Here is a 10,547-nt window from a genome sequence, read left to right as displayed (position 1 = left end):
GAAATACTCAGGTCGTGTGCCACATCATTTTTCAGGTAAAGGCAAGGCGCATTTGTACAGAGGGCGGCAACATCGCGAGCAGAGACTGTGGCACGTGCATAGGGTAGACTCATATTTAAATTCCTAGTCTTAAGTTATAATAGGTTTTTTTTGCATTTCATCATTTTAAATTATTTTGTATTTATTTTTATTTTCTCTAAATTTCAGTATTTCATATTTAAACCGATCAGACCATGACTGTGTTTTCCAAGAGAAGAAGTTGTTTTAAGCATTTTTCGAGGTTTAAGTTATAAATGATGTTCATGTAACAATTATATTTCCGCATTACAGATAAGCATGAAATGTTAGTAGTAACTCTGAGTATGTGGAAATTTAGGGTCGTTACAACATATTACGGGCCTGTATGTTGTACTTTACCGGTAGCTGGACCACACACTTGCATCTCATAGAGTTCGCTTATAATAATAGTTATCAAGCGACGTTGGGTATGACACCTTTTGAGGCCTTATACGTGAAGAAGTGTCGATCCCCAATATGTTGGAATGAAGCAAGAGAACGCAAGTGGTTGGGTCGAACAAGTGTCGATCCCCAAGTTGTTGGACTCGTGCAAATAAAAAGATAAGCCCTCCCAACCAGAGTTCATAACTCATTGATGGTTAAGATCAACTTGCTTGAGATCATCTTGTGAAATATTAATTTTTTCAATTAACGTATTCATAAACAAAACTTAAATATTTTGTGGTCTAGGCACATGCAAATTCACAGTATAAAACTCCTCCACCAATAATAAAAACGTATATAAACCGTCAAATAAAATTGAAAGATAAATATCAGGAAAATATTATTTTAAAACTAGATTTAATAACAAATCAAATTTAAAAAAACAAGATATATGCAAATACAAACTTTTGTTCCTATATTTAATATTTTCAAAATACCATATCTTAAAAATTAGAGAAAATAAAATCACCCTAATTTCATAGAGAGTCCTCCAAGAAAAAAGGAAAAGGCGCGCACGTGTGCAGCGTGTTAAAAAGGATTAGATTTACATTCACACTATATAAAACCCTTCAACAACTCGACTCCTTCCCGCCTTCCTTGCTTCGTCTTCCAAAGCGGTTCCTTCTCTGCTACTGCGACGCCTTGCCATGGGCATTAAGGTATCTGCCTTCACTCTCTACATCATTTTCCGCTCCCTCGCTCTCCCACTCTGGTTTTCCCCTTTCCCATTTTCATGTCCCTGGTTTTCTTAGGGTTTAACCAAGCTTTTAGCTGACAATGCTCCCAAAGGCATGAAGGAGCAGAAGTTCGAAAGCTATTTTGGACGAAAAATCGCAATTGATGCCAGCATGAGTATCTATCAATTTCTTGTCAGTACCTCTTTCTCCAATTTTTCCTTTTTTTCCAGTTAAAAACTACTCTGGGCATCTCATATATTTGGGTGAACTAATGCAGATTGTCGTGGGTAGAAGTGGGACTGAGATGTTGACCAACGAAGCTGGTGAAGTCACTAGGTTGGCTTTATTAAAATTTAAACATTTTTATTTGAATTTTAAAATTTGTGAATTATCTACTTGTTTTTGCTTGATATATTCCATTTTTCATGTTTTTTTAATGTCAAACTCTAGCCATTTGCAAGGGATGTTTAACCGGACAATAAGGCTTCTCGAAGCTGGAGTTAAGCCAGTGTAATTTCTTTGTGTCCTGGCATTTCAATTCCAAGTTTTGTCATGAAAATTTTGTCTGACACGGTTTTCTTTTCATGGGAACAATTATGCTCAGCTATGTCTTTGATGGAAAGCCTCCTGATTTGAAAAAGCAAGAACTTGCAAAACGGTAACTATGCTATCTCATTGTATCTCATTTACTCCGTTCAAAGGGGCAGTCATGATCGTTGTGCCTTATGTAAATTATGTATGCAGTTATTCAAAGAGAGCAGATGCTACTGCAGACCTGGCAGATGCAATTGAGGTACTTTCATTCTTGTACTTTTGTTTTTTCTTGCTTGTAAAGCACGGAAGACAGAAAACTAATTCCAGCAACTGCCCCTTTTGTTATTCTAGGTTGGAAACAAGGAGGACATTGAGAAATTCAGTAAAAGGACGGTCAAGGTTAGTTAACTGCTTTAACATTTTTCCCAAGTACGTACATATTACATTGTAAATCGGTTGACATACTCTCGCAAATGTTCACTAAAGGGATTGGAGCAGCATGCAAATATTTCGGAAGTTGTATAATATTACAATCAATCGCATGCATATTGTATAATTTGGGGTTAAACTTGCAGGTTACAAAGCAGCACAATGATGACTGTAAAAGACTTTTGAGACTCATGGGAGTGCCTGTGATCGAGGTGACAATACACTATATTTCAGATGTTCGTTCAAGTAATCCATTGCTTCAGTCGTAACATGGTTGAGTACATTGCAATTGTTTTTGGATGTTGCAGGCTCCCTCGGAAGCTGAGGCACAATGTGCTGCGCTTTGCAAGTTAGGAAAGGCAAGTATCCCTCTCCTGCATGATAATGTGTCTTTTGTTTTTTGAATGTGAACCGATAAACTAAGAATCAAGGGGCAAATATTGACCTTCCTGTTACTAAAATGTAGGGACAGATTGAATGAAATACAGATTTGATAACTTTATTTGTGTACTCTATATATTTCAATGCTTCCAAGCACAATGAATTCTGCAATGTAAAGATTTAGCTAGCTATACATGTTTGTTCTCTCATTCCAATTTTAAATTTAGAATAAATTTAAATGTCATAAAACAAATTTTTCTTTTTCCAGGGATGCAATATTCTCTGATGAAATAAATTGTAGCATCTGCAAAAGCTATTTGAGTTTTTGATCTCGCCCTTTTTATTTAGGTGATGAAGATTTAGTTCTTCTCATTATAACATTTTATTATTATGAATCCATGATATTCGGTCACCATCACCAATATATTTCTTTTGCCTTGTAGACTATTTTGGACACTCTGGAAAATCCTTTTTGATAGAAATAAGATTCCATACTTTAGTATGGATTGAACCGTTGGAATTTTGAATGTCAGATTTGGAACGTAACTGCAGTTTTGCTTTCACAATCTGTTTTCTTTTTCTCTTCACTGAAGAGTTCAAAGGTTGAGACCACTGAAGGAGCTATGGTCTGATGGAGAGTATATTGGCTCGCAAGTGTAGGATTATCAGTCAGTGTGTCCAATAGATTTTGATGAAAAAGAGAAATGAAGGGAGTTTTTGATTTTCAAAACACCTATCCAAGTTCCAATAGAATAATGTCATTATGGAGGGTGATTACGCTAAGACACCTATCCAAGTTCCTCCCACGAATTTGGTCTTATCAACATAAAGCACACCTAGTTTGCATGCTGAGGACGTTGATTTAAACGATGGCCTCCCAAAGGTATCTGTTCATGAACCAATGGCATGTAATCAGTCAATTGACTTTATTGCCCAACTAGAGACTTTCAATGCAAAGAATAATGTCATATTGGAGAGGAATTATGCCAAGACGCATATTCAAGCTCATCCCGTGAATTTGGTATCGTCAGTATCCCTAAATATCAAAGAAATTAAAGAGAAGTTCACTGGAAATTGGGAAGACAAAGGGTCTCGTCAGTAACTTTTAACATTAATTCAGATGCGTTGGAAGAGTCTTGATCAACAATTTTGATACCAATTGATAATTAGGTGACGATTCATTATAATGGTTCAAAGGTTTACTCCCAAACATTAGTCTCCACGTAATATGCTATTGGACCTAATGATGTTTTTTTTTTTTTTTTTGACAAAATTCTTAATTCTTCAAAAGTAAGAGCCTTATCTAGTATTGTTCACATTACCCTAGACTCTGATGATGAATTCATGGTGAGCTTAAATAGTGTAGAGATTGAACAACAACGACATTCCCAAGTTTTAGATGATTTTATCTGAAGAGCTTTCGTCATTAAATCTTGATTCTCTGTTTCAAACTCTAAATAAGAAAGTCTTAACTACCAAGGAAGATTTGGATATGATACTGAATGACTTATTGGTTAATTCGCCACATCTCCTTCCATCTTTGAAACATTTCATCTATAATTGAAGCTAATTGTCAACATTTTTGTGAAACCTACCGTTGCTATCCGAGGGGGTTGGCCAAAAGTGTTAATAGCAGATTGATTGCCTTGTTCGACAATGAAATCAATTCTTGGAATACTGGAGATTTGGGAGATTATCTTAGCTTGAAGAAATTTTTGCAACACCATTACCTTGTGTTTGACCTCCATACTAAGACTTACATGAGGATAGGTAGTAAGGGAAATACTTCTAATGTTAATTAATTAGCAGTTAGTTGTACGACCTTTTGTGATTGTTGCCTTTATAATCATCTTGCTTTGTACTTTTGAGGTTAGGTGTTATTTTGTTAAACTGAAAATATCAAGGAGCGGTCATTTGAAAGGGTTTTTTTTGGACAATATTATTCTTCATTCTATGTCTTGGTGTAATTGTTCAGATATTTTTCATTCTTATAGTTATGCAACACATTTGTCCAATTGGAGAAGTTTATTGTAACTCCTTTACATTGATGCTCTCTTCCCTCGTTTGTAGTTTCATACATCAACAAAAGTTTCTTATAAAACAAAAGGCAAGCTAGGAAACTCTTCAAACTACTGGAGATACACTATTCCTACCAAGTATCTAGGACACTCTTTTTCCACTCTTCCCCTTTTCTGCTACATGCTAAAAATCTTGTTTGACATTTTCCAATTATCTGCACCCAAGGGCTATATGACCTTTTACCCATGACAATCGATTCATGACTCCCTTCATTGCTTCTAGTCTTACCAAGTACCTAGGAGACCCCCTCTTTCCCCATTGCCCTCATTCCATGTTTAGATCAGGGGATGCAATGGGGCTTGGAGGCTGCTAGGGTTGGGGCGTTGAGGGTAGGCCGGGTTCCCGACCTAGTAAAATGCATGTTTTTTTGTGGTAGGATCTATGAATTAAGGTGGAATTGATTTTGTAAGTTTTGCACGCTAAATGAGTGTGTACCTGGATTTTTTTCCTTTTTTACCTGGGTCCTTCGGTGCTAAAATTCTTACATTCGTTTTTAATTAATAAGAGGGGCTTGTTCTCAAAGTTTGTATATTTCAGGTTTATGCTGTGGCATCAGAAGACATGGATTCACTAACATTTGGATCTCCTAGATTTCTTCGTCATTTAATGGATCCCAGCTCAAGGAAGATCCCAGTTATGGAATTTGAAGTTGCAAAGGTGATTTGTCTCCCATCTTAATTTGGCTATTTACTTATCTATAGGAAATCAAGTTATAAATTATAGCTCGTATATATTTATAGCTGTATTTTCTCTTTTCCTTATAGGTTTAGATTGATTGCATTTTTTTTGCTTATCTAATTGGGCGTCTCTTTGTATGAATCTGATTCTTCTCTACTCTATGAAATATAAAAAATATTATTGTTCATACATAGCTTCATGGTATTAGAGTTGTGAAACCATTCAATTTGGAAAGGACATCACCCTAAAAAGGTGAAGTTCTTCCTTTAGAAAATAGCATATAAACCCATTAGCACAAGTGAAAATCTTCAAGATAGAATGCCCTACATGACCCTATTTCCAAATTGGTGTCCATTATGCAAGAAAGGAAATGAATCACAAAGCCACTTATTTATGCAATGCACATACACTCAGAATTTGTAGACAACGATTCTCAAATCTCACATTTCCTAGGGAGAGAAATAATCTTTTGGACATGACCTTAACGTACCACTCCTTCAAGAATCCAAAGCCCTACTATGGAAAAACTTCATGACTTTGTTTTGGAACCTGTGGAAAAAATTAAATAAAAGAATATTCATGGAAAAGACATCGACTTATACAAAACTCTTCGTCAATGTTGTTTACCAAGCTATATCTTGGTGTAAACGATGTAATATTTTTACTTCCTATGCTTATACCTCCCTCATAAGAGAATTACATGTCACTTTTATAAGAGAGAGACTAATTAAATCTAAATCAATAGATAATCTAAATAAGTCTCTAGATACTAGGTAATCTAACTTTAAATAAATTCAACCAGATAAATTAGGGAGGTCAAGTACTTTCTTGATTGGTTCTCCTATTGACCGTAAGTCGACATCAGAGATTGTTCCACAGTCACTTGGCATAGTAAGGAACAGTTAGTTGTAGCTTGAAGTAGTACTGAAGTTGAGTTTCGATCACTAGTTCATGGGACTTGTGAAGGAATTTAGTTAAAAGGCATTCTCATTGAACTAAAGGTCAAAGTAGAAGACATCACAGAATTACCGTGAACCAATCAATCATAGTTATTGCAATGAATACAATACACCATGACGGAATAAAGAAGGTCGAGATAGATTGACACTTCGTCAGTGAGAAATTGAGACAAACACTATTACACTGAGATATGTACCTTCCCAATAAGTTGCAGATTTATTAACTAACGCTTTACAACGAATTCATCTTGATGGTTTAATTTCCAAGCTTGGCGTGACAAGCATGTACTATCCAACTTGAGGGGAGTGAAGAAAATCAAGCTGTGAGTCAGGGCTTTATGTTTGGGATTGTTTCCGTGTATATGTTTATAGTTGTATTTTTCTTTTCCTTATAGGTTTAGCAATGTTTGCTTATTTGATTCTCTTTGTATAAATCTGGTTTTTCTCCACTCAATCAAGTATATAAATATTATCCTTCATACGTAGCTTCAGTGATCATTTACCAATAATTTGTTTCATTTCAGATTTTGGAGGAGCTGAACCTTACCATGGATCAATTTGTCGATTTGTGCATTCTTTCTGGATGTGATTATTGTGACAGTATCCGAGGTATTTGGATTCTATATAGTATATATGTTTTATTGCCTCCTACTGATGTTGATGCTCAAGTTTTATTGTGCTGTTCCAATTTTATATGTTCTGAACGTAGAGCCCTTATGCATTTACTCCACAGGTATAGGGGGACAGACTGCTTTAAAGCTTATCCGTCAACATGGGTCTATAGAAAGTATACTAGAGAACATCAATAAAGAAAGGTGACCTTTTTCTAGGATTGAAATATATATCATAAAGTGCAATTTTATCTTGAATATGCTCAAACTTGTTCACATAGTTTGATGAATGCATGGGTATACTTAATTTGTTGGATATGGTCTGGTTATTATGAATCTTGAGATGATGTCCTAGCCAATTTGAATCTTGTTGAATGAGAAGCCTTCTATGTATCTGTATTGCATTGAATCCTAGCCAGTGACTGTTGTAGATAATCTTATAGTGTAGAATTCTTCAATCTTGTCAGATATCGTTAAGCATATGTAGTGCAATCATTGGGAGAATTTATTACCTTTCATGATTCTGTTTTCTAAATTATTCTATTCCTGTTTAAGGCATTGTTATCTTGTAAAGTAAGTAGATAGTCTTATCTTTCTCTTATATTTATCTCAGTTAAAGTATCTTTCAAATTGCTTTGATAAAAGCGTAGTGACCGGAAAGCTGTAAACTTGAGTTGTGCAACTTCAAAATATTTCTTATTAAACAAAGTCTATCTAGATGAGAAGGAAAGAATAACGGTACAACCCATGGCAGATCCAAAGCTTTAAGTCGGGAGCTATATCGAAATAAAGTTAATTACAAGTTTTGTCCTTAGATTTTGAGTTGTGTCAAGGATTAAATTTATAATTTATTGTAGAAATAATTCTGACCACATTGATATACTGATATATTGCTATCAGTTGGTAGATTTTGATAATAAATTAACTAAATTATAAAATTTGTCCTAAACTTTCATGATTGTGATTAAAAGTCCCTAGCTTTAAAAGTTTATAACAAGCCACTAAACTTCCGGTTGCTAAATTTTCAAATTTGTATATAATGCGTCAAATTACAGAAGAGAAACAAAATACTGAATGCTTCTTGTTTCCCTTATGATTATTATTATTATTATTATTATTATGTTGTAAACAGGTACCAAATTCCAGAGGGTTGGCCATTTCAAGAGGCCCGACAGCTTTTTAAAGAACCACTAGTGTGTACTGACGAAGAGCAACTTGACATTAAGTGGACTACTCCAGATGAAGAAGTAATTTAACTTTTCTGGTTTAAAAGTCATCTCCTGACTGTTTTCTTTCTTCATTTTATATATGTACACGCACACACACGAACATATTTTGATACTAAAGTTTTAATCCTCCCGCATGCACATGCTTGTTATGATATTAAAGTTGTATTCTCATATCTATTACAGGGCTTAATCTCATTTTTGGTGAATGAGAATGGGTTCAATAGCGATAGAGTAACAAAGGTTTATCATCCTGATAATCTCAAGTTTTATATCATGCAGTTTTTTTTTTTTTTTTTTTTTTAATGAAAGTCATTTAAATTAAATCTTCAAGAAAGTTTACGTCTCATACATCATTTTTTGTTCTTTCTCCAGGCAGTTGAAAAAATTAAAGCAGCCAAGAACAAGTCATCACAGGGCCGGTAAGTGTTAACTATATACTTTCATTTATTTCTTAAAAATAAAATTTCTTCATCTCTTTGGCCGATCGTGCTGTTCATTCCTCCTTTTCAGGATGGAGTCATTTTTCAAGCCAGTAACCAATCCTTCAGTATCCACTAAGAGAAAGGTATATTGTTAGCTATCTACTGATATCTGATGTTAGGATTGATGAAATTTAACTTCCATTTTATCATTCTAATAAACCTATTAAACTTCGAATTTTAAGGCCAACAATATTTTAATGGCATTATGACAGTTACATCTAACCCCTCTGCAAATTTTCCTTAATCTTGAATTTGTTGATTTTTCATTTTTTGGAAACTGAAATTCAATTATGTTGATCTTCAACATCAACATTGATTTAAGCTTCATGGTTCATTGGTATTGACTATATTTTCGTCCGACCATGCATGATCTGTCCAAAAGTACTTCTCTGCCTCTTTCTGTCTAATTTACTTCAGACTCTCCATTTCTTTCTTTTATCTCAAATTACCTACAAAATCCATTAAACGAGAAAAATAATTCAAGTTCTTAAAGAACTGGTGGGATATGGAGACCTAATTGTCTCTACCTTTCTATACCGAATGACAGGTAACCAAATGTGTACTTAAGTCTCCTAAACCAGGAATCCAGCATAAATACTCTCCACAAGCTTTTTATCCGTCAAGGACAAAGGTCATTGGCAGCCTAGGGACGCCAATATTAGACCATTCTTCCAAGTACTCAGGGTCAAGGCCATTAGTCATGGCTGTTTGCTTCGGCACATGAAGCTGAAAACGCTGGTGAAACTAGTTGCTTTGGTTTTTAGTGATGTACTTGAAATCCTCATCATCAATTTCCTTGAACCTTATTGTTCATCTTCAAATATATACATATGGAAACTATAATTAAGGAGCTCAAGGTGCTGGATTTGACAGTCCTGATTAATTAAAACCCACCCTGTAGCTCTATTACATGAAAAAAAGTTGGTGTGTTGTGTAGAAGCAGTTTATGACGCATGATTCTGGGGTTTTCTTGGGGGAAAAAAAGCGATTGCTAGAAATAAGACATTACACATCATAGGCAACACACTAACCAATCATTTTGCCGACTTTGATTTTTAGTTTTAGTTGTGGTGGAGTATTTATGATTAATGGTCGTTGCTTTTATTAATGTACATTTGCCCTTTACATTTTCATTTGCATTGTGGCACCACATTTTCTGCAACTATGACCCATTAATTAAAGTTGGGATTCTTGACTTCAGCAATCTTTACCTTTTATTTTATTTTATGTAATCATTTTTATTTTTACGATCAATATTATCTCTGTTTCACTTTGTATTTGTAATCCAACAGGAGACATCAGAAAAGCCCACCAAACAAGCAATAACTAAGAAATCGAAGTCCAGTGGTGGTAAAAGAAAGTAGGAAGAGTTGGTTCCATCGCCACTGTCAAATTTGTGCAACGAACTTGCTGATTTTAAGTAATTTATAAGCTTTAGGTGGCTGCAAATTTAGGAGATAGTTGCATTATATATGACATTAATGGTTTTGAATGATTGGTCTTGGTGCAATTTTAGGAGGTATATTTTCGAGTACTTGCGGACATGCCTTGTGAAACTGCAATCTATCAGTTTTAAGTTGCAGGCCCTCTCAAGAATGATGTTTTTGTTTCTCTTCTCTGCAGCATGTATATTTCTTAACTAAATGGATAGTGAAGTAAGATCTTATAGGTTTGCTTTTCCAATTCTTAGAACTCCTGGATTGATTGGAGAGGGTAGTTGAGTTGCCAAATTTGAAAATTGAATTCATGAATCTCTCTTTGTCCAATTTGCATGGTTTTGCATGGAAGGAAACTTGTTGATACATATATCTGAATCATATTTGTTGCATTTTATCAACTTGATCATGAATGTTGATCATGTACTCCCAGAATTCTCTGCTAGAAGTGTTACTGCATTGCAAATATCTGTGGTAGGAAATGAGGAGCTCATGAGTGTTAGTTTGGAGCATTAAAGAAAAGAGTAGCTACGAGGTGTGTAGCTATAACT

The 10,547-nt window shown here is 34.8% G+C and overlaps 1 protein-coding gene across 2 annotated transcripts; it reads left to right on the top strand.

The window, feature by feature from the left end:
• Positions 1-1,080: 1,080 nt before the first annotated feature.
• LOC111794004 (flap endonuclease 1) lies at positions 1,081-10,311 on the top strand. Of its 2 annotated transcripts, XM_023676103.1 has the most exons (18): positions 1,081-1,160; positions 1,254-1,370; positions 1,456-1,514; positions 1,629-1,688; positions 1,783-1,836; positions 1,923-1,971; positions 2,064-2,111; positions 2,288-2,353; positions 2,450-2,500; positions 5,139-5,258; positions 6,763-6,847; positions 6,972-7,053; positions 7,982-8,096; positions 8,262-8,318; positions 8,451-8,497; positions 8,589-8,643; positions 9,108-9,298; positions 9,853-10,311. In XM_023676103.1, exons 1-17 carry the CDS (start codon positions 1,149-1,151, stop codon positions 9,282-9,284), a joined length of 1,254 nt encoding a protein of 417 aa, XP_023531871.1. In that variant the 5' UTR covers positions 1,081-1,148; the 3' UTR covers positions 9,285-9,298; positions 9,853-10,311. The 2 variants fall into 2 exon arrangements, with proteins under 2 accessions (XP_023531871.1, XP_023531872.1); XM_023676104.1 differs by lacking the exon at positions 9,108-9,298 and having other exon boundaries at positions 9,853-10,298.
• Positions 10,312-10,547: the final 236 nt, after the last annotated feature.

The sequence above is a fragment of the Cucurbita pepo genome, chromosome LG04 (assembly GCF_002806865.2).
Source record: "Cucurbita pepo subsp. pepo cultivar mu-cu-16 chromosome LG04, ASM280686v2, whole genome shotgun sequence".
NCBI classification, from domain to species: Eukaryota; Viridiplantae; Streptophyta; class Magnoliopsida; order Cucurbitales; family Cucurbitaceae; genus Cucurbita; species Cucurbita pepo.
Note: the sequence above shows the minus strand (reverse complement) of the source record. Positions and strands in the feature narration are given on the sequence as shown.